General features: G+C 41.1%; 1 protein-coding gene across 3 annotated transcripts in view; it reads right to left on the reverse strand.

Annotated features, from left to right (window-relative positions):
* Window positions 1-23526, reverse strand: part of ZNF423 (zinc finger protein 423) — a 225754-nt gene that overhangs the window by 84142 nt on the left and 118086 nt on the right. For all 3 annotated transcript variants that reach the window (XM_059481589.1, XM_059481590.1, XM_059481592.1), the window contains 2 exons: window positions 10296-13519; window positions 3452-3536 (listed from right to left, as the gene is read on the reverse strand). In XM_059481589.1, coding sequence (XP_059337572.1) covers window positions 3452-3536; window positions 10296-13519 — 3309 coding nt within the window. The remainder of the gene's footprint in view (window positions 1-3451; window positions 3537-10295; window positions 13520-23526) is intronic.

Below are 23526 nucleotides of genomic sequence, written 5' to 3' on the forward strand. Positions count from 1 at the left end.
CAGGAGGTAAGCAAGTACAGAGGCAGCAAGAACTGCTGAAAGTTTTTGATATAGTCCCAGGTGGACTCCCCAATGTCTGTAAATGTTTCAAAGGGGGATACCCTTTCTGTGGGCATGGAAATGTTTCAAAGGAGCCCCAATCGGTGCAATGTTTCAAAGACCACTGCTCTCTAAAAATTCCAACCCGAACTACCCCCCCAGCTGAAAACCTTCTTAAACAGATCCCCTCCTGGCTAAGCCCAGCTGAGGAGCTCTGTTCTGCCACACAGAGCCCTCCTACAGCGTCAGCTGAAACAAAACATCTCCCATTTCCCTCCTCTGGGGATGGATCCAGCCTGCTCCCTCCCTGGGGACCCCTGAAGGACCCAATGTGCCTCTGTGTTTGTGCACAGGATATGAAGGGCTGGAGTGCAGCAGGGTAATTTTTCAAAGCGGTGTGTGGGAGTAGCGCTGGAAATTCTCTTCATACTGCTTTGAAAAAAATCAACCCCCTACCTCCATGAATTATGAACAGGGCCTCCAGCTCCAGACTGGGAATCTGAGAGGTTGAAGAGGGAGGCACAGCCAACTTAACTGGATGTTGTTTTTAAGACCATGATGTCAGAATAATTTAATTCTTTAATCATATTATGGATGCTGCTACCTAAAAGGTATCACTGCTACAGAGCAGGGATTCCTTTGCTGACAGTCACTTGAGCAGAATAAAACTGTAAGCAAGTGTTTAAGATATCTCAACTATTGATTTTGTGTTTCTCAAAGTATGAGAAGAAAGTGCTGCTGAGTCTTGGATTATCAAAGCTAAGGGATTTTTTACCTAAAAATTACATGTCAAGGCTAACTTCATTGTCTTGGCTCTCCTCAAATTCAAAAGAGAGATAAAAATCTCTCCGTGGAAATGCTTATCCTACTCAAACTCTTATCTTAGATTGGTATCAATCATTCATTTTCCCTGGACAGCATCTCAATGACTATATTAAACCAGACACCTTAATTTTAGACAGATACAACTTCATTGAGATGAGGCCAGCCCTAAGCTCCAGAGGACACACAGTCTGAGGGTAAGTTCTTCCTGTCTCCCAAACACCTGCATGTTCACCGTGTGATCTCAGTGTCCCTCCAGCACAAACAAATCCTCATCTGCAGATTTTCAATTGACAACAATGACATGAATAATTCCTGTGAACTAGACCTGGGCTGCAGACACAGCTATACAGGCTTCTTTCTCCTGCTGCCCATCTGGCTAGACTTGGTCTAACACAGAGAGGGGAAAACTCTTGCACTCCTTACCCATGCTAAACCAGCCTAAGCAGTAGGGAGGCATGTGCAAGTCTGTCCTAAGGCCTGAAAAAGGGAACAAAGTGCTCAGGCTATGACCAGGGGGGACAGGAGCAAGCACAGGAGGGAATTAGTCTCTCTCCCTACTGTTACCATCCCAGGACTGTAAATTAACACCAACAATCTCAACAGCATTTGTTGCTGAAGAAATGCTGATATCTATCCTCTCCTTTTCCCTTCAGTATTCCCCAGTAAAGAACAAATAACTATGAGCAAACTCACTGGAAACACCTTTTTTGTGAACAGTTGAATGTCCTGAGGGAGAGGGGGCCCAGAAGGGTTGTGAACTGAGATACCCAGAGTGAGAGGAAGTTTAGCTCCATATTAAAAGTTTCTACACATTGCTCTTTCCTAAACTGAACCATTAAAACAATGATGACCTTAACTTAACACACATACCTCAGCAAAGAAACATGAAGATATGACACCACAGTAGAATTATCACATATTTTCTTACCACACCCTGGTATTTACAATGTTCTAGGTGTACAGAACTGGGCCTGTAGCACTTTTGTACTATATAGAATTCTTCCAAATATTAAAGTAACCAATGTACAGCTTCAAGGAAACAATGGGTACAGTTTTCACAAATAACAGCACCACAATTTTCACAGCCTCCAATGCCTTCTACATCTGTTGTTTTCCAATGGTGCTAAGGACTTTGTAAGGTCATGTGTATAATTCTATATTATTCCAGAGAGCACTAATATGGGCATATACATAAATAACATTCACATATCAGTTACTGGAAAATGAATAAATTACATTTTTCCAAAAGGAAAAAAATAGTTCCCCTTGAATCAAGCAGAATCTTAACTCAGTATTTCATGACCTTTGTATTTAAAAATCACTTATTAGCTACTGGATCACAAATTAAGTTGAAACAAGTGCTAAGCTTGCTAAGGACTTCTTTCTCAAAATCTAGGAGGGAGCTACATGAAATCACCATGGTCCAATTAACAAGGATCTCACTCTTCAAGCTTGCAAACAAGAGATTATATTAACACCTGCTACAAAAGCAAACACTTTCAGATATCTTTATCTTAACCTGCTTGACATTAACTTAAAACTCCTGTCTGGCTCTTGGATGAAAATGACTGTGACTGATATGTATGTTTTTCATTTGGGGGTAGGGGTTTGAAGAGTGTGTCAGTCCACATTTCTCTCTCTCTGGTATTTATGCATAATCCACTTCAAAGCTAATAGGAGTTACATAGCAGAATTGATGGGAGAATAATTTCCTAAACGTAAAATTGTTGAAGGAAAACCATTATGCTTATGGGAGATAAATGCTGCATAGGAAAGTATGAGACAGAGAGCACTGCCAGGTCCTTGAAGGGTGTCATCCAACACATGCCTACAGTGGCATGTGTAAGTATCTTCTTGTGGGCTATGCACCAAAATAAACTGACCTCTTGGGCCAACACATTTATAACATCTGTCCATACAGGAAAAAACCTTTCTGTGTGTTTATCAGAGAAGCAATCACAGCTGCAGCAGAAGTACAACCCATCAGGTGACAATAATGCTTTTACTAACTCCTGTGACAGGACTGTCACAGAAGGCAGAAAGCACTGATTTTTAAAACATTTGTATGTCTGAAAAGCTGAACTTTCTGAAGTCCAGAATTGTTGGGAAAAGTAGAAAAAACCACTGAAATAACTCTGTAAGTGTTTTGTTTTGACAGTGTTTCTCAGGAATTCACCACACTTAGCTGGGAAAATGCTAGCAGTTACATCTATTCAATGTCATGACATACAAAATTGAAACATAATTGCTCCTAAGTGGTTGACAACTGGCAAGTACTTTTTACACAGATAGAGAGAAATTTATGCTATCAAATGGAAGATACTGTCAAAAGTTTGATTTCAATATAAATGAAAATGCTACATGAGGACTCAGAAGGATAAGGAAAAAGCTCAGCAGTAACACTTTTATAACCACATATTTTAAAAGCTTTGAAGTGAAGAATCATTACATCAAAATAATTTTCCTTGAAAAATAAAAAAAAAAATAAATTACAGCATGAATATTAACAAGTTATTAGAATAGTGAATGTCAAAGAGTAGCAAAAAACAAGCAGCCAATGAGTGGCCTAGTGTAAAGAATGTCTTACCAATCATATGGTTAGCGACATGGATTTGTATCTCTCTCTCATTCTCAAAGGTCATCTGGCACTTGATGCATTGATAGGTCTTTTTCTGTTTAATAACCAAAAAGAGATTAGAGAAAACTGCACTGTAGCATAAGGCAAGTGTGATCATGAATACAGCATGTTATATGCTTCAAATTTCCTCCACTGAGGCTTTTTTTGCCTATATATCCCCAGGCCAGGCTTTTCTGGGACCATAAACGCAATCTATAATTAACAACCTGCTTTAGGAGAAATTTTAATTTCAACTTTAAAAATTTCAAATTACACTACTTGAAAATCTGACTGTACCTGAGCCACAATGAGTTTGCACCTGTCATTTAACCCATTGCAGTAAATTCCCCCAGAGTGAAATAAAAGACAGAAAAGTAACTGTTTTCAGAGTAAGATCAACTTTCTCAAAAAATTCCACCCTTTGTGAAGGAAATAATGCATTTTGTATTGGTCTCTGATCAGAAATCTTGAAAAAACTGCATTACCACAAAGAACTGTTTCCTGGTACAATCTGCTTCTATTTTCTTATCTCAAAGTCATACGAGGGAGGCCTAGCTGCAGAAGTCAGGAGACAGTGTGAAGAGGCAATTACATGAGCCATTTACTCAAATGGAAAATGGGGTTTGCACTCAGATTTACAGTGATGCGTGTACTTGTGCAACGTGGCAGGAAAAAATCCAAGGCACCATTTGCAGAAATTAAAATGCACGTTGACAAGTTGGACATCCAACTTAGGGGAAAAAAAAAAAAAACAACAAAAAAAGGATCAAAAATCACAAAGGCTAAGCTTTTGCACATTTGCAAAAACTCTTATTTCCCAAAGCAGAAGTAAGTATGGTGCTTTGGTTTGATGTACATGCTTATTTACTGCATATGAATATGCTATCTAAATAGACATTTTTTGATGTGTAATTTTAAAAAATTGGGCCTTTTGTGCCTACTTGTTTCTGAAGAATAATTCCTACTGCAAAAATTGCCACTAGGCACAAGCATGAGGTCTGCATCCCACGGCCAAAGCTGGTGGCAGCAGAACGTGAAATCTCTGTGTGCTGGCCACAAGGGATGGATGAGAACCCCAAATCAACAGCACAGAGAAGCCCAATTCAGTAAATGACACCCTGTTAACCTTTTGAAGGAAAATCGTTTTGAGGGTATTTTTTGTGTACTTTTAGATGCACATTACTTTTTCTTCAGCCTCCACCTCACACCCAGGTATAGAACCCCATTTTTAGGACAGCAGTAATAAGTCAGAAGTTTTGAGTTAAACAGAGGAGTTGCTGTCACCCCCTCTGTGCATGGGATCCAATTTCCTCAAGCACCTGCTGAGGAAAGAACAAATTAGGTGCTACTAAGAGCTTAACTACTTCCCATGTCATCAATGGCAACAAGGTAGCCTGCTGGAGGCTAATGAACAGGCTGTAACACCATAATAACAAATGCACCATGGAAGTTAGGCATATTCCATGAATTCTGTACCAGTGTGCCTTTGCTTAGGCAGGGCTTTCTAGGCTAAAACAGCAATGGGTGATTAACATGATAATAGGAAGAAGGCCATACTCCATTGGCCGAAAGCTGACACAGCCAACCATAGCAAAGGAAATAGTTTGGATTGGCTAGCTATCCCTAGGCAGCTCAGGAAAGTATCCTCCTGGAGTCCATTTGGAAATCAAGGCTGTTAATGGAAAAGCAGCTGGATTTCTGCAGCACTCTTTCTGGGGAATCTGTTCTGGCAGACGAGCACAGCACACGTACATACACATGTCCTCACAAACACACTGGCACACACATGCTGAGGGCTCCTAACTTCAAAACAAAACAAAACCCAAAAAACCTTGAAAGAGCAAAATAGGATTGGGTAGTGACTGATTCATGTGGTCACACAGTCACCTTTAAAACTCAAAGCCTTCCTCTTCCTTAAAACTTCAAAGCTAAGTTCTGTGCCTTGTCCAATGCTGATGTCAGCTACGAGGGTTCCCTCAGTAACCAGCTAGAGGACAGTATTTCAGCCTGACTCTATTTCAAACCTTCAAAGTTATATTTAACACAGACAAATGATTCATTTCTTAATTGATTTTGGTGCTTCTGAAAGCTACTTACCAACAGATCTGGAGACAGAATGTCCTTGTTTACCCACAGACGCAGTGCTAACTCCTCCACACCATTTCACAATCTTATAAAACACTCTGCTTGGCATGAGGAGCCCTCAGCAGATTTGAGACTTCCTCTCTGTGCTACCTTTAGCCTCAGCTGGGACCTGTGCATGCACCTGAGCAGCTTAAGCAAGGTGATGGCTCCTGTGACAGGGTGCCCCACTTGACATGGAGTGAGGTTAACAAATGGCCTATACAGGCCTCAAAATAACAGCTACATTAGCACCCAAGTGGATATGCAAGGGTAGGAGAGCTGATTTTTTGGCCCATTAATAACTGCCTTTAAAAGAATGTCCCAAAACATCCTTCTGTTTTCTGTAAATGGAGAGCACTAGTTTTAATACAACTATAATTAGTTGTGGTACCAAATATGATCTTCTACTATTATTTTTCTGCTTTATGAGCACTATTAATGGATCTTTTTGTAAAGTTATGAGCATTATTAATGGATCTTTTTGTAAAGTTTTATCTTCACAAGTGGTGACAGTGAAGGTGCCCACACTCTGAGGAGATAACAGTCTAGGTGATGAAATCTAGGTGATAAGAGAAACCAGATGGGCAAGCCTTCAGCTGAGAGCTCATTCCCAACAAATGTAAGATATTTAATTCTAGTCTTGGCACACAATTGTAGTAATAACAACAGAGGGTTCTGTTTTCTTTTCTGAAGTATCTATTGTTCCCATGGGTTTTCCAGACTATCCTCCTTTAAATCTGGAAATAGTTTCCTGCTCCACAAAGAAAATATTCCTCCATTCAAGTGGATTTACAAGGGAAGAGAAGGGTTGTGGGGGAGAACAAAGAGAAGGAACTGAGTCCAAGAAAGTGTGCAGGAGAAAAGAAACTGAATAAAGGAACACAATAGGGTTTATTCTTCCAACTTTCTATGCTACCTCCTTTGCTTCTTCACTCCAAATAACCTAGGTGGGCTAAAAATAGTAACCCCATTCAAGATGAAAATGGAAGTCTAAACATTTGCCACTGTCAATGCTAAGCAAGTATTTCTCATGACACCTGTGGTATAAAATAAAGATAAATCTGTGTAAGAGAATGTGACTTGAAATGTGGCTTTGCAGTATTAGGAAATGAAAAATCTCAGTACTAAACAATTAGTCATGTTTCTTAAAATATGCATATTCCTCTAGAAGGCATGTGGAAATGAATTAATAAAATATATTCAGAACTGAAGGTGATAAACACAGAAAGATATTCAGAAAAACAGGGAAGCATCACCTATGATGAGATCTTAATGTAATATAAAAAAGACCTTGAACTACACTTGTGTCAGATACTGGAATAATACCATTATCTGTGATGCTCATATGAAAAAACACTTTCAGGCCTATCCAAAGAGAATAGCTCAGAGAAAACTATACAAATGAAACAAAAATGGATGTTAGAGGAATCTTTTACTACTAAGATGTATTTTATTTATTCCTCTTAGTGACGTCTCTTGCAGAAGACCGTTGACTTGTCTTAAAACTCCTAACAACAAATCCTCCAAAGAGGATGTTGCCATATACACACTGCAAAAACTATGCCTGGAAATCTGTCCTGTTGAACATGAATGGATCCCAGGCAGGCATTCCAGAAACAAGCATGATCAATCGACAGGTTTTCTTCCTGTTTGTGGGCCATACTAAAAATGTGAGGAAGACAGAATACAGCAAGATTTTCAAGGGTTATGTGCTTTCCTTCACTCTTATGGATTAAAAAAACAAGCCTGCCAAGCAATTCTGAATATTTTTTCAATGGTCCTCTAGCTGTCTCCTATTGATCTTCAGAATAAAACCTTAAATATTTTAATAGTAAAAAACCAAAACAAAATATAACAAAATGATCATACTTTGTTTGTGGTGCTATATACACTTGCACATATACATAAACTTAAATACCTCCAGTAAAAAGGAATTGTTCAGTTTCTCCTGTTCTGTTTTTCTTCCCAGATACTCTTTATTCATCAAGGGCTAATATTTATTTTCTCCCTTTCTTTCACTTTGGGGTTAAATCTTCATTTAAGTTTTTTTTCCTGAAATTCCTTTAGGTTTCCACACTCACCTCTTCTATCAAAAAGTAAATAATGGTTGGTGGAGCAAATTCTGACATAGAAAGAACTTACAGATTTTATAAGTTATTATCTTCTTTTCCATTTACTTGGATTTCATTTGGCTTATTCTTATTTACTCTGAAATACATACCCACCACATAAAAATCTAATCTACCTGTATGATCCTTCTGACTGTACCTTGTCCTAATCTTCAACTGCTTTTCTATTTAAGAAAGAAAAAGAAATAAGTTGTTTAAAAAATGGAATGTAGAAATATTCAAGAGCTGGAGAGAAGTAGCTGTTCTGCGCACGTGCAGATCACTCTACATGCACAATCATGCACTGCAGATTGCTCCATTAAAGGGATATTTTACCCAGCACACTAACAAGATGACAAGAGAGTTCATGTTCAACTTGCTTAGCTTTTCTATAAAGCCAATGAAGTTAAGTAAACACTGTTCTTGAATGCAGAGATGTATCACCATTTAAAAGCCAGTATAATTCTTTGAAAATCCCTCTACTAGGCAAACACAAAGGGCACTCATTGCCTTCAGAACCCTGAGTGAAACACCAATGGTTTTCTAGAGAACTGATATCAGATTCAGATCTTGTACCTATAATGAAGGATAAGATAATTAATTATTCCTAATAACAATATATATATTCCTGGGATGCTTATCTCTGATATTAGCATATGTGCAGGCCACAGACACCAGTAAGGTACCATTTGCCATCATCACAAATGCAGATTTTTCATTATCTTCTGCAAAGAAATTCAGAACTTCCCTCACGGGATGACATTCAAAGCATTTACCTTATTGAAGAACTTAAAATTTTCCCCTGAGAGAACAAGTATAACAAGTATGGAAGCTGTCACTGAAAAGAAAGAGTTAAAGCAAGAAATAAGACAGAAAATGGCAATGTGTTCTGCTAGCTGATAAGGAAGGGAAAGGTAATTCCATAGGTGCAGAAATACAAATTAGTCCTACCTAATAGAACAGAAGTATTTTTCAAGAATTTAGAAGAAAATAAAGTCCTGAGGAGGAAGAAGCACAATGACCTAGCCAGACCTAGGTATCACACTGAAGGTGGGATATTTCCATTGCTCATTCTTCTGCAAAATTATTTTCGTGTGCCTGGAGGCTTAGTCACACCCAAAGGGAACAATATCCAGTGGTTTTACCAAAAGAGAGAAGAGCAGAAAAGAAATCAAGCTTTCTGTGGGATTGGCTCAGGAGGCTGGGCTGGGGCACTGCTCCAGCATGGCCGTGCTGCCCTACACAGCCCCACATGGAGGAGGGATCCAAATTCCTGCCAGGGAACAACCTGCCCCAGCTCACTTGGAGGCACCTCAGCCCACGTCCTCAGGACATACTTAGGGCCCTCTCTTACTAACCAAGCCCCTGGTGTTCTAGTTGAATGGATGGTATTTTCAGGTGCTTTTAATTCAGTAAGATGTGTTTGTGGGTGCTTTAATTAGCAGATTGACATAAACAGGCATCTACGGCTGGAATTATTCATTAGGAGTTGGGTGCCTAATTTCCTTAGATACTTTTGAAAATCTCACCCCATCATGTTTAATTAAAAATGTCAGATGATATCAATACTCAGATGTGTCTGCTGTTGGTCTCCTGAGAAGATTTCCAAAATCCACTTCTCATTCCATCTGTTCCTGACAGAGGAAGGACTGACTTGGCCCATTCTTGAACCAAAACGTCAACAAATAATTTTAAAAGACTATAAACTGCAAATGATATTGATCTCCTGAGTAGGCTTCTGGAACCTTACTTGGATCTGCATGTTCCTGAGTAACTTGTAAGCTAAAGAATAGGAAAGCAGGCTATCTGCAAAAAGTCAAGGACAGCACACTTTTATGTAATCTGCATTAGACAACGTCCAGATTTGCTAAGAAACTACTTATCCCCTACTGGGTCCTACACAAGGGCCATGAAGCAGGTTCTTCTAAAATCACTTTTAAAATCATACACACATGCAAACAAGCTCACACAAATGCATACAGACCTCCAAGTAACCTCAAAACATTCACTCTGACAGACATTCCTAGGGACAAGCTTTTTAGCACAGAGATTTGGTTTAGGTAAGAAGTTGGGGGGTAGGATGGAGTTCACTACATTTTCCTTCACAGGTTCCTATATCCTCCTGTTCATTATTATTTTCCTGGTAAGTAATAATCTCGTTCCTCAAATATGACAGATTAGATTTTTTTATTGTTTTGGGTACTCAGCATCTCGGCTGTTCATTAAACTATCCCAGCTTTTCCAAAACAGCCAGTTCAATAGAATCAGAACATGGACAAACTCAATCCCCACTGCCCAAGAGTCTCAGCTCTGTGTTGGTAAATCTAGGGCAGTTTTAAGATAAAAAATCTGATGTGCTCCTTCTAGGAATCAAGGTGCCTGACAGGCTGAGAAACTTCTGATTGTTCTATGTGAATTACTCTACTCTTCCTCTTGTTTTGCTGAGGTATTTTTTAGTAGCACAAGGGATTTGATAAAGTGACAATTTCAATTTTAAAAAGAAAATAATAATATCAGATCAGTTCTCACAATGAAGATCTACATTTTATCCCTCAGATAGTTTAAAGTTCAGCTGTACTTACTCTGGGAACAGGGGACGTCTGGGTACCTTTCCTTTGGCCACTAGTCTCAGGTGTCAGGTCTCGGTGGTCTACCTGAATGTGGCTCTCTAAGTCTTCAGCACTTTCAAATTTGACACTACACTCTGGACACCTCAGGCTGCCACACGGCCTCTCGTTCACCTCCTGTGGAGTCAAGCTGGAAGACTGTCCATTGGTGCTCCTGGTCATGCATCCAGCACACAGGCCGTAGGGAAGGCCATTCACATCCAACTTTACCAAGTCCTGCTTATTGCGGAACTCCTTCAAGCACAGCGCACACTTGTAGAGTTTTTGCAAGGCCTGGCCATTAGGTGATGAGGTTGCAGAGTTTCCTGCCAATTTCTGCATATGGAACGTCCCATGAATTTTCAGCTCCAGGGTAGAGGTGACTGTCTGCATGCAGACAACACAGCGAAAGCCAGTGAGGGAGTTTCTGAGATCTGGATGCATCTGGCAGTGCTCAATGAACTCCTCCTCACTCTGCAGTGGCATTTTGCAGATCCGACACGTCCCCGTATCCAAACTCTTGCTGTGAGTGACTTTGTGCTCCGTCAGGGTCAGGAGCGATGGGAAGCGTTCCCCACAGATGGGGCACATGTAGTGCTTAGCTGGGCCTCGATGGGTCTGCATGTGCTCCCTCAGGCCATTTTCTGAGAAAAAGGTCCTTGAGCAGATATTACACTTGTGGCTACCTTTGATGAATTCTGCTTTCTTCCTAGAACAGTCATCCTCCCCAGGCCTGATGTTATGATCTCTCAAACGATGGTTCTGCAGGAGGACCTCCATAGTGTAGGCAGCCCCACAAATGTCACAGCCATACATGGGCTCAGAAGCATCCACATCATCCTCACTGGCTTCATGACTGTTGGAAGTATCCGGGTTCTTCATTAACATGTTCTGGATATCTCCCCCTTCTGTCTTCTTATTTGTTGGGGTCATGCCATTAGCTGTACCATTCTCAGCGCTAGCATCAAAAACACAATGTTTTTCCCGCAAGTGTTTTTCAAGCAAGATGATGGCATGAAAAGCTTTGCTACAAAACTTGCAGTTGTATTTTTTGCTGTGGGTTGTGATGTGGCACTGCAGTTCTACCTCTGTGCTGAAGGTCTCACCACAGAAGATACATTTGTGAGACTTTGAGGGATTACCCAAGTGGCTATGCTTCACATGGATCTGGAGATCCACCTCCTTCCTAAAATCCCAGTTACAGGCTGTGCAACGATACATCTTCTTTTCATTGCTATGCTTGACTGCCAGATGCACTTGGATAGATACCTTGGAATCAAAAACTTCTTGGCAAAGGGTGCAGTGATACAACACAAAAGTATGCATGTCCAACAAATGCTTCTGCAAATCATCCACTGAAGAAAACTGTTTGTCACAGCTCTCACATACATAATGAGTGGAAGTTGTCATGTAGTGTACGGTGAGATGTTGCAGAAGAGACTCCTGGGAGTCAAAGTCTTCTTTACACTGAGGGCAAGACTGTTTCCTCAACAGCAACTCCAAATGCAACTTTAAATGGGTCTGAAAACTCTCAAAATTTGAGAACTTTAGATCGCACTGATTACAGGGGTATTCGCCATTAGACACTGAGTTTGCGCTTGCAGAAAGCCGCTGCCTTTTAGGGGAAGAGACTTCAACATCAGAAGAAACTGGACTCTGCTCTGCTTTTGACTTCTTATTGTGTGCCAGAGGAATGTTCTTGTGGTTTTCTTTAATATGCTTTGTAAGCTTCAGGATGGAGCCAAAAATGGGGGAGTTTGTGCAATAAGGGCATGAATAAACTTCCATAAAAGACTGTGTTGGCTGAATGACAGGGGAATCCAATTTTGAATTTCCTACATTGCAGTGAGTCTGCTGGATGTGCTCAGTCAAGGTAGCTTCGGTCAGAAAGCCCATGGAGCACTGGTTGCAGAAGAAAGCATTGTTGCCATCTTGAGGGGTAGCGTTTGGGCCGCAGTGAGTAATGCGGATGTGCTCCTGCAAGCTATTGATATCAGCAAACATCTCCGGGCAGTAATTACAATGAAAGGCAGAAATGTTGCTAAACTGCATCATGGGATAGGCATGGTTTTTGTGCACTTTTCTCACGTGTTCATTCAAGTTGTACAGTGTAGGCATGGAATCAAGGCAGATCTGGCACGTGTGGCTTTGCTGAGGTTTATCTGCATGAATGGTCTTCAGATGGATCTCCAGAACAGCAAGGCTGTTGAAGTCACGCTTCGAGCAGTAGGGACAGCTGTAAGTAACTTTAGACCAGTTCTGGCCATCCTCTCTGTCAACAGACCTGGTTTTCTTTTGTCCTCTCAAAGGCTTTAAGGTGGAATCTGGAGTGGAACCTCTTTCCACCGACGCGCTGGAGTCCGGCGTTGCGCTGCTCATGGATGCCACACTCCCCAGGACTGGGTCAGGGCTGATGCTGTGGTTGCTGGAGTCAGGCTGTCTGTGGCTGTCCAAGTGGCAATAGACTTCCTCCACTGAAGAAAACTGCTCTGGGCACATAGGGCACTTGTGTTTCTTGTTGGCATGGGCTTGATGAATGTGTGAGAGCAGCGAGTTTTCATCTACAAATACTTCAGGGCAATGAATACACTGCAAATCTGCCTTCTCGGAAAGCTGTGGGTGGCGTGTCATTACGTGCTTCTCCAAATCTTCAGTCTGACTGAACGTCTCTTCACAGTAATCACACATAAAATCATCCTTCTTCACCTCTTTCTCATTCTTTGCCATATGTTCCTTGTTCTTTTTATGAGCTTGCATGTGACTCTGCAATGAGCTGGTGGATGAAAACCCACGTTTACACACAGTACACTTGAATGGTTTGCTGGAGCTGTGGGTTTTCAGGTGGATTTTGAGGTGGTCGCTGCGGGAGAACGCAGCCTCGCATTCGTGGCAATGGTACTTTTTATCCCCTGTGTGAAGCTTTATGTGGCGATCCCTACTCCTCTTGTGCTTAAAAAGCCGGCTACAGTAGGTGCATTTGAAAGGTAGTTTGTCACTGTGGATCTGCTCGTGCCTTTTAAGGTAGCTCAGGCGAATGAAGGACTTATCACAAAACTGACAGGGATACGGCAGGCCAGTCCCCCCTTCCTCCTCCCCGATGCCAAGATCACACCCATCTCCTATCATCTGAGTGGGTGATGCAACATCTTTGCTGGAGGGAGATGAAGCCACCCAGGAGAGTTGTGGGTCGTCATCACCATCTGTAATGGGAAAGCAGAAAGGAGATTAAAAACAATTCCCAGTGCATCTGTGAAATAAGGACAAAGCTCTCAACAACACTATGGGCTTCTGCTACTACAGCATTCAAAAAAAAAAAATCAACTCAAAAAAAACCCCAATAAACCCTCTTGAATTTGAAAGGAGGTTTGAGAAAGAGAAATAAAACTATATTTGTACACATAATTCACAAATATGCCAACACATAGTGTTAATAAAAAGCGTTTTTCTTTAGCAGGTTTAACACCTGCTCACTGTACTGTAAAGCAATAAACAATGAATAAAGAAAGCGAAACACAATGTGCAATGAAGCAATACAAACACTTCAGAAAGCTACAGTGTTAAGTGATCACCTGTGAATTTGTGGGTCTGTTAAATGCTACATCAAGATGATTTTAAGTAATGTCTCCATTAAAAAAATCCTTCAGTTCTGTCTGAAAACTGTAACAGAATGAAAGGCTGCTCAAAGGCAGAGCTGAACATCTAGGTGAAATAAAAGCATCAGATTTGAGAGAGCTCAAGAAAATCAGAGAAGAGATCTGCACCATTACCATGTTTGCTTGTATAAAAGGTAATGTTTCTCTCTTGTTACAAAATCAAACAAATTTTTTTAAAGCCCAGAAAAATCACCACTGGAGATCTTTAGACATCATAAATTAATCAAGTTCAGGATAAACTAAAAATGGCCCAGCCTCTGTTTTAATAACTATTTCCTTTACTCAATATGAAGCTTTGAAAAATATCTTATAATTCCATATTACCACACAGAAACACAGCACCAACCCCAGCAGCCCCACAGTCATTTTAGGAAAAATACATAAAATGTTGTCAGCTTTCATTGACAGAATTGTTAACAAGAAACAGAAGAGAGTGAGCTCAAGTATCCTAATTCCAACAAATGCAGAGATGCTGAGTGAAACATAACTGCCACTAGTCTGATATCAAACTAAATCACAGAATGAAGCAAAAATAAAGTTCCTGTAAATGATGGAAGACGCTGACCATGCAAACATTTGGAGATTCCAAAAAGAAGCCAGTTCTCGAGATACACCGTCCTTATAAAACATTTAATGTTTTAAATACTTCGGTTTTTACTAAAACAAACCAATAAAAAAATCCCCGACTGTGTGTGTAGGCTGCCACACGCACACTCCTCGTGCCTGCCAACTGCAGAGTCTCCAGGCAGAGAAGGCACAAGTAGAGAAGGCACAAGTAGGGTGAGGAGCTCTCAAAGAAGGGCTCGGCTAATGAGGGTATCACCCCCGTACCAGGCAGCTCCTGGCACCGTCTGCTCTGGCAAACACCTGCTTTTCATCCCAGGTAAAGAAAGAGAGCAGCGACCCTGGAAAAAACTAAACTAAACAAGCACACCCCAAACAACTTTTCCCGCGCGATGGGGGTGTCTATTTTCCAGGTCAGGCGTCTGCTCTCTGCACCCCCTGCTCCCGAGAGCTCTGCTCCTCTGTTTGTCTAAACCTCCTGCTCCAGAGCGATGCTGGACACCGAGAACTGCTTCTTCCTGCTCCCGAAATGCACCTCGACTCTCAGCGAGCATCCGCGCTTCCAAGATGCTCGAGGTCTTTGCGCTCAACTAGCTCCTCCAAATCCGGCGGAGCCCAAGCCTAAAACACAGACAAGGAGCTCCTGATTTTTATGTAAACTTTTCTCAGTCTTCACTCCCCCCACCACGAACGGCTCTCTCTCTGCAGCTGCAACAAAGCCTCCTGTTCCCAATTTAAGCCACCTCCGCCGCCCACCGCGCTGCCAGCACAGCTTTGCGGAGCCCCCGGGGAGCCCCCGGCCCCCGCCACCCCCAGCTTTGCCGCCAGCCGGATCCGGGGCTCCGTCCCCACGGACCTGCGGCCACAGGCCGTCGGAGGGAAGAGGCAGCCGGCTGCCAGAGCCCGGATTAGGGGCCCCGGGGAGGTGCCGGTAGCTCAGGGCTGCCTAATTCCCTCCTCTCACCAGCTGGGCTCCTCCAGGGGCAAGGAGACAAAGGGGAGCACGAGGGGGATGCTGGGCCTGAACTAGGGCAGCACATGTTGCGTTTGTGCCGCTGCTGCTGTCTACGGAGAGGGGGAGAGAGGAGAAAAACAACACGAGGAAAAGCACCCCACCATTTGCTAGTTACTGCTCGGGCTTACTGGCTGTAATTATAATAATTTTACGTGTCTGTTTGCAGGAATGTTTGTGGAAACACGTGCATTGAAATATCCCCTCTCGCAGCCGGGCTGCCCGCGCCGTGCACAGGAAAGGCTGCGCCGAGAGAAGCCGAGCGCTCCAAACGCCTCCACCGAATAAAGCTCCATTGTTCGGCTGGAAACCTGAGATGCCGTGGGCCAAATCCAGGGCTAACACCGGCCGGGCCAACTGCTTTCACTTATTTACATCCATATGCACGTATGCCAACCATTACATTGGCCCACCACGCAAACTGATCAAATCTCTAGAAAGTCTCTTTTTCCTCTGAAATGAACAGATCTACCTCACAACACAGTCTAACATTCAAACAGAGCCAGTTCCCCTCCAGCTGCTGCTCTTCAAACATATTGGGCTATTCAGAAAACAGAATCAAAGAAAGCTGGTATTAGTATTACTTTGTGAGTGAAACACAAAGCCTTTGCTAATATAATTTGGATTTTTAAAAAATTATATTTCTCAGGTTGTAAAGCTGGATTTGTCATAAAATTGAAGTGTTTACATAGAATGCAAAGATTATCTCCTTTTGTTAGCTTCAGTTGGACCTTTTACCAATTTCCATGTTTAATTGCTTGATTCTTTTTATTCCAGCATTTTCTCATACTTTTACAGATCAAAAAGAATTTTAGAAGAAACTTTAAGCACCACAAACAACCTACATAGATTTCTTACTAACAAGATACTAAATTACTGAACACCTAAACTGAAGAAATTAGGGAAAACTCATTATCATTAATCTCTTTATGGAATGAATGAATAATGGCCCTGTTAATTTTAACTTGCCATATTAAATTGAAGAAAATACCTATAATGAACTGAGGAGAAAATTCTAAGGTATTCTACCACAATAATATTTTAGTGGGAAGATATATTTTAGGTGTGGTATGACATGTCTGGCAAAGATGGTTAGAATAATAATTCTACATTAATGCAATCAAAGGAATGTAGCAGAATGAGAAAAATCACTTTCAAAAAGGAGATTAAAGTCATTAAAATGGCTAATCCTGCAAAGTGGGACTGTTCTAAAATAGAGAATCACATGGCTGGTGCAAGGCTTTTGTCATATGCGCATAAGAGAATCAAAACAAGTATTAAAAGGGTAAGAAAATTCAATAAAAAGTTTAATTAGGAAAAAAAAGAGCATTAAGGAAGCTTCAGGATGCCAGTAGTCCTCAGGATATATGTGCAGGTCATGAAGCTTAAAGGGCCATTCTTGATAATCAATCTCAAAGTGGTACAGTAATTTAGCAACTTAATGTTCAGCACGTTTACAGGACTGCAAGCATTTATCATCATCAGTGAGGAGCTAATTCCAGCCTCAATGCATTCAATAAATGCATTTTTCCTTCTAAGAAGAACAATTTGGGCAAAATGTAGTATAAATCATACTTCATTCTCTATTTATCTTCCAGATAACACAAGCCAAGTTCAGAGACATATTCATGAAGCTAAAACAATAAAATGAAGTTTAAAAAGATGTGGTCTCTCTTAGAAGGGAGACAAATGGCTCATCACAGATTGCCAGGAGGAAGCAGCACTGCCATCTCAGCATACACTGCTGACATTGATATATCTATTATTCCAGAGTTATTTTGCTAATAGAAATATAATCAACCAGACACAATTTCACAATCCCTGCAAACACCTTCCCATCTCCCTGCCCACAAGTAGCTGGAGACTGTTCACTCCTGCTGAACTTTGAGCAGAGCTTCATTTTCTTGTTCAGCTCCCCAGCTGAGCTCCCCCAGCTCCCCCACCCTGGGGGCCACATTCCTGGCCAGGAAGTGCACAAACCCAGGCCACCTCCAGCTGGCTCCTTTTCCTTTCAAGAACAAAACACATGCACAGAGATCACATTTGCTGGCCTGGACCTGAAGTTCATCCTTTCTTAAAGCTCTTGTTCACCAACAGAGTATCACTGGGTCCCGCTCCACTGAAAAATCCCCCCACTCTGTCTCCTCTAGGCGTGGGGAGCTCAGGGGCTCTTCCCCAGGGCCCCTGTGATCCCTGCACAGCACAGGCACGCTGCAATGTGGCCTGGGCACCAGCAGGCCAGTTCCTCCCAGTGCCACCAGCACAGACTGAGCACCACAGGGCTCAGGAGAGCCTGCACAACCAGCCCCAGGCGTCACAAAAATCCTGGGTCTGGCCAAAGAAACATCTTTAGGACTCTCCTCCTGAGCCCAGAAGCCATCTCCATACAGGACAATAAAGCAAGGAGGTCAGATTTGAATGTGATCTTATTCTATCAGGTTTATTCCTCTAGCACAGAGCTAGTACACAAGACAAATACTTAAATTAACAAACACAAAACCCCACAAAATTGATTGTTGAAGGAAAGATTGCTGTTTGAGCTCAGACTTCAGGTTCTCTCTGAGTCCCTCCATGATACACAAGTTAAAGATGATCAAAGCACTGAAAATGCTTTAAGGTGTTAAAAGTTGATGGAATTCTCGCACTCAAAAAAGTAACTTTTGAAAACAAGCTTGCAAGCTTGGCATCATAAGACACGCTTCTGAACTGTGCTTCAGTTCCTCATCTCCATAATAGCAAAAAGCCATCTGCTTCTCAAGGGCAAATTGTAGGGCTTACTTCTGTATCGCTGTGAAAACCCTGAGACATCCTCAGATGGAAAGTCCAATAGAAATGCTATCAATTTCAATAATTATTATTATTGCAGATTCTTAACTATGAGAATAAAACACTTGAGATTGAGGACTGACAAATCCTCAGTACTGGTTACAGTAAATTTTGCATTGCTGCACTATGTATTAAAGCCAGGGATAGATCATTACAATGGATTATAGTAAGAACCTCACATAGCATACGCTGCTCATTTACACTGCAGTGCTGGTGTGAAAGAATGCAAATCAAGTTTACACAGCAAATGTTTTAAGCTCAACATTTTCAGTGCACTGTGACAGCTTTTTGCTTAATTATTTTGTTGGAGTGTTTAGTCCTATTTTCCTGCACATTTCCTTCACAGTCATAAGAAATAATTAGAAGTACCAATAATATTCCAAACTGGATTTTTTATGCACTTATTAGCTTCAATGAACATTTCTGTTCGTTGTGTCACAGAAGGCAATAATGGACTCACCAGCCCTTGTGGCAATGCAAGTCCTTGTACACTGACACTGTATCTAGCTCTGAATGGCACTGTCACTGCTGGGCTGGGACTGACACCCAGCACTACTGCACACTCAAGCACACTTCACTAAATGAGAGAAGGAAAATTTCTGCAACTTATTTATAATTATTCCTCAAAAAATATCATGCAACTGTCCCCTAGAGCTGCTTAACCCACCCTTAGCCAAAGCAGGGAGGAGGGCCTGGGAAATCCACATTGCTCTGAAGAATTCTACACAGAGCTTCACACTTCAGTGACATCAGCTTCTTCACCAAACAGGTCAGAGTTCTGTATTTGAAGGCACCATGCTATTATATATATATATATATGTATGTATGTATTGTATGTATAAAATGTTCAAAACAAACATGAAATTGGATAAAAGTCTAAGAGGTGCTAATGTAAGTGGCACCACAGGAATTGCTTTCATTATTATCTCTGATTTGAGAAAAATTCAGTTACGCCTAATCCCAGGTTTATGAGGTAAGCATTTTTGTTGGACTAAATTACCAAAGGTTAGTAACTCTTTTCCCACTTTCTCAGCTTTGTACTGCAATTCATTTTATAGTGATTTTTTTAAAAAAGCAAGGAAGACGTCTGGCTCAATGGAAAGTATATATATAATCTGATTTTTCTTCTCATGCAGAGAGTAACTTTGTATTTAGAATACAAAATCAGCACAAGATATAGTGCAGAATTTCAAACACTAAACTTGCTGGGATGTCTGCCACAGATAAACTGTTACACATAGACAGTTTAAACCTTGCTGTCTTTGTTTAAACCTTTTTGTAGTGATCAAAGATACATCTAATTAGTCTTTTTTATACTTCAAGTTAAAAGTACACACAAAGGTGTCTATTGAAGCTTAGCTGATATACAGAAACTTGTTAAGGCAGAGTAATGCATGCCTGAGCCCTTGTCTCCCATTAGCAGAGATATCAAAGCTCAGTAATGACCATCAACAGGGTGATCCATAATTCTGAGCAGATGATAAAATGTTATTTTTAACATTATTTTTCCTTATGTCAAACAGTCTGTATTTTGCTGGTAACAAAAAATTAACATATCATTAAGTCAGTTATTTCACGCTTCGATAAATGGCATAATAGGGCTGGAGGAGAAAGTTTTATGTTAGATCTAGGAATAAACTAAATGCTTTCAGAGTTGAATCACTGTTTTTCTTTACTCCCTTTGGAAAAGCAGCAGATACTATATTCTGCTGTGCATCATGGACTTGGGACTGAAAACAGCTGCACTCTAATTACATGTAAAGTGTACCAAAACATTCCTTTTATCACAGACTGTAAATCTGTTAGCATCTGTCTCTCCTTTGTTTCTTCCACAAGATACAAGCTTGTTTCTACATTTTTCTCACCTGTAGCGGTAATTAAAATTCATTATAAATGAAAGGAGTGAACACTAAAACAAGTTCCTCTGTGTACAGTTCTAAACTCAAATTAGAAACAGCTGTTTGCTAATTCATGCAGTGATGTTTTGTCGTGCTCTGTGAATCAATAATAACTCACCCTATTCCTACCAAAATGGTAGGATTATATATATATTTTTCTTAGCAATTTTCTTCTTAGAAATATTCAAATGCACATTCAGTCTTTTTTTAATGAGATTAGAGGATGATACCTACAAAATCATCAATGAAATAACAGGAAGATCTTAAGATCTTAATAGCTTGCTGCTTCTGCTTACCCTGCTACCTAGAGGGTCCTGTGTCATTCTTGCCTGCTTTGATGCCTACAGAGCATTTAGCAAAAGGGCACGTTGTAAGACAGATGTAAAAGAACAAAACTGTATATGGAGTCACACAGATGCACATGGATGCAACAGTCACATTGAGAGAATATTACAGAATTAGGGTTTCAGCTACAACATCTACAACTTTCAAACATTAGGAATGACAAAGGCCTCACGAAAAAAATCCTAGTAGAATAATTATTACTTATAATAATTAGTTGTAAAATTAGTTATAATAAATGGCAATACTTATGCTAATTGTTAGTAATATTTCTACATATTATGTTAGCCAGAGCACAAACTTCATGTGACCCCATTGGCCTTACACAATTATATTCTGCACTTCTGGCTACTTGATGTCAACATTTATCACGATTTCAACACTTGATTATGCAAAACAAAGAGACAACACACAGCACTTAAGAGCTTCTTTTTTATCTAAGCATAGGGATGCAAGCAGGGTGGCTGCAGTGATGTGAGCAGCCCTCACAGCAGCTTTGCAGAGCCTGTCCTTGTCACAGCACGAGTGGGGCCAGCCCTGGGCCCTGCACTGCCCCTTTGCAGAGCCAAAGATGCAGCCCAGAGCAGTGGAAGGACATCAGCCTCTGTGCAATACCTGCATCACTTCATGCATTTTCTCATCTCTGTACAGAGATGTTTTTCCTTTCTTGTGTTGTGCTGCTGATAGCAGGGAGGGTGTTCCCACACCTGAGACTGAGCTGCTCACGGAAATGTGGCCAGCAGGACAGCCTTGCTGGTGGGATGAAATGCATCAGATGAATTTCCTAGATTTATGATTTCCTCCCTCCCATCTGATCAGGCAGCTCTCAAATACAGCAGGCACCTGTTCTCAGGCTGTTTTGCTGAGTACCCTCAGGCACGTGCAGTCACACAGACTCAGCTCAAGCTTTCCCTCAGTTCATATCCATAGCACCAGAAACACAGACTGGCTGCTACTTGCAGAAACTCACTGAGTGCAAAGCTGAAAGTAAAGACAGACAGACTTTTCTCCACTAATGGACCAGATTGGTGTGATTTAATGTAATGTTTTCTTGTGATCATTTTCATGATTTTACATTGTACTTTCAAGTGAAGTCATCAATTACAATCCATTTAGCTCATTCATAAAATTCATTTAAGGGTCATATCCCGCACAGTGAGCAGCAAGTCCTGGAAGTCAGCACTGACAAGGACAAGCAGCACTTTCTTTCCCACAGGATATTCAGCTTGAGCAGGATCAAGTCAGAGCTCATTTTGATGGTGTGGGCTGCAGTCTGGAGAAGCAAGTGCCTTTAAAACTGGGGCAGTGGCAAACCAGGACAAAGACAGCTTTGCCAAGAGTTCTCTGATAATCTGCTGTCACTACTGAGACAAATGGCTATCTGCTTCTGTGCTGGTAGAGAATACTAGAGTGGCCTTTCCATTTCTGCAGAGCTGTTTCCACTCTTCTGTAATGAATCAGCTGTGAGCCAAAAGAACCACTAGAAGTGAGAAAATGGACCAAAAATGCTCTGTGCCCTCTGGCTGAGGTCACCAGAACTGACTGCATTGCTAGGATGGCTTTCTGTGATGTGATCTTCAACTGCTATTATGTGGTGACCTGACCTGTAAGAAAATGGGTTTGCAGTCCCTGTCTCTAACAGATGATAGGTACTTTCCAGAGAACAGAATTCTGCTTCTAAATTAGTATTTTCCATCAGTGCTCAGTAGAAGAGAAGACAATTGCCATGTTCAAACCTGAGAAAAACCCTTATTTTTCATACTCTGCCCTGCACAGAACTTTACTACCAAGCTTTCCAACCTGAGAAACTTAAAGCTAGTCACATTATTAGAGCAAGTTGCAGAGGAAAATAAAACCAGCTTGTTAAGTTAAAAAGAAGGAGGCAGTTCCAGGCTCTCATTTTGATCTAGGTGGGAAAACTGGGACGCACTTTCAATCTCAATGGGTTGATGTTCATGATGAATAGACTTAATGCTGAAAAGCACATGTTGGCTGAAATTACTCAGCAATAAACAAACAGTAAAAACCAACAACATCCAGATTTTATACTGCCTTCAAAGAAGAAGGGAAGAAAAGTAAATTACATGTGACAAACAGTATCAAGTAACCTGTTTTATAGCTATGCACACACATTATTGTTCTGACTTCCAAATGTGTTTTGTATTCACAGCAATCCCACTGAATTCAATAGGAACAGCAGTTACTCAACACTCCTCAAAATTCAAGCGACATAAATATGAGATATAGCCAGTTCTATTAGAGATATTTTCAGAAAGGTGCATGTATTCCCGTCCCTTTAGTGAATTCAGAATTAAGATTTCATGCAAGTACCATGAACAGAAATGAAGCTGCACTTGCAAATACCACAACTTCTATGTCTGGTGAGTGCAGCCCCTCAAGGCCTCCATCTGCCTGGTTTTGGAGGGGTCTGTGTGCCCCAGTGGGCATCCCTGGAGCCGAAGAAGCTGCCAGCTCCATCTGACCCAAGAGTGGAAATGGGGTTTGCTCCAGCTGAGTAAATCTCCCATTGCTTAGGGATGGTGTGCATTAGGGTAAAGTACAATTAGTTAAGACTTTGGGTTTGTTAGTGAACAATTTTAAAGAAATTAATTCATTTAAAATTCAAAAAGAGCACCCACAAATGTAACAGCACACTGTTGAATATGAAACACATTCCTGATTATCATAAACATTGGTCATGAATCTGCACAATGTTTGTAACTGGCCTGAGGGAAACTGCATGAAACAGAGGTGGGAAGGAAGTTCTCCACTTATCAATACCTGACAGAAATAACTGAAAGGCTTAAAAAGAAAATAACTATAGGTTTTTTACTACGCAAGATGAAAGTCAAACAGCATGGCTTGCCTAGGAGAGACATGTATTCTGCACTGTATGGTAATACTACTTCTTT

This window comes from Ammospiza nelsoni, chromosome 13 (assembly GCF_027579445.1).
Source record: "Ammospiza nelsoni isolate bAmmNel1 chromosome 13, bAmmNel1.pri, whole genome shotgun sequence".
In the NCBI taxonomy this organism is placed as follows: domain Eukaryota; kingdom Metazoa; phylum Chordata; class Aves; order Passeriformes; family Passerellidae; genus Ammospiza; species Ammospiza nelsoni.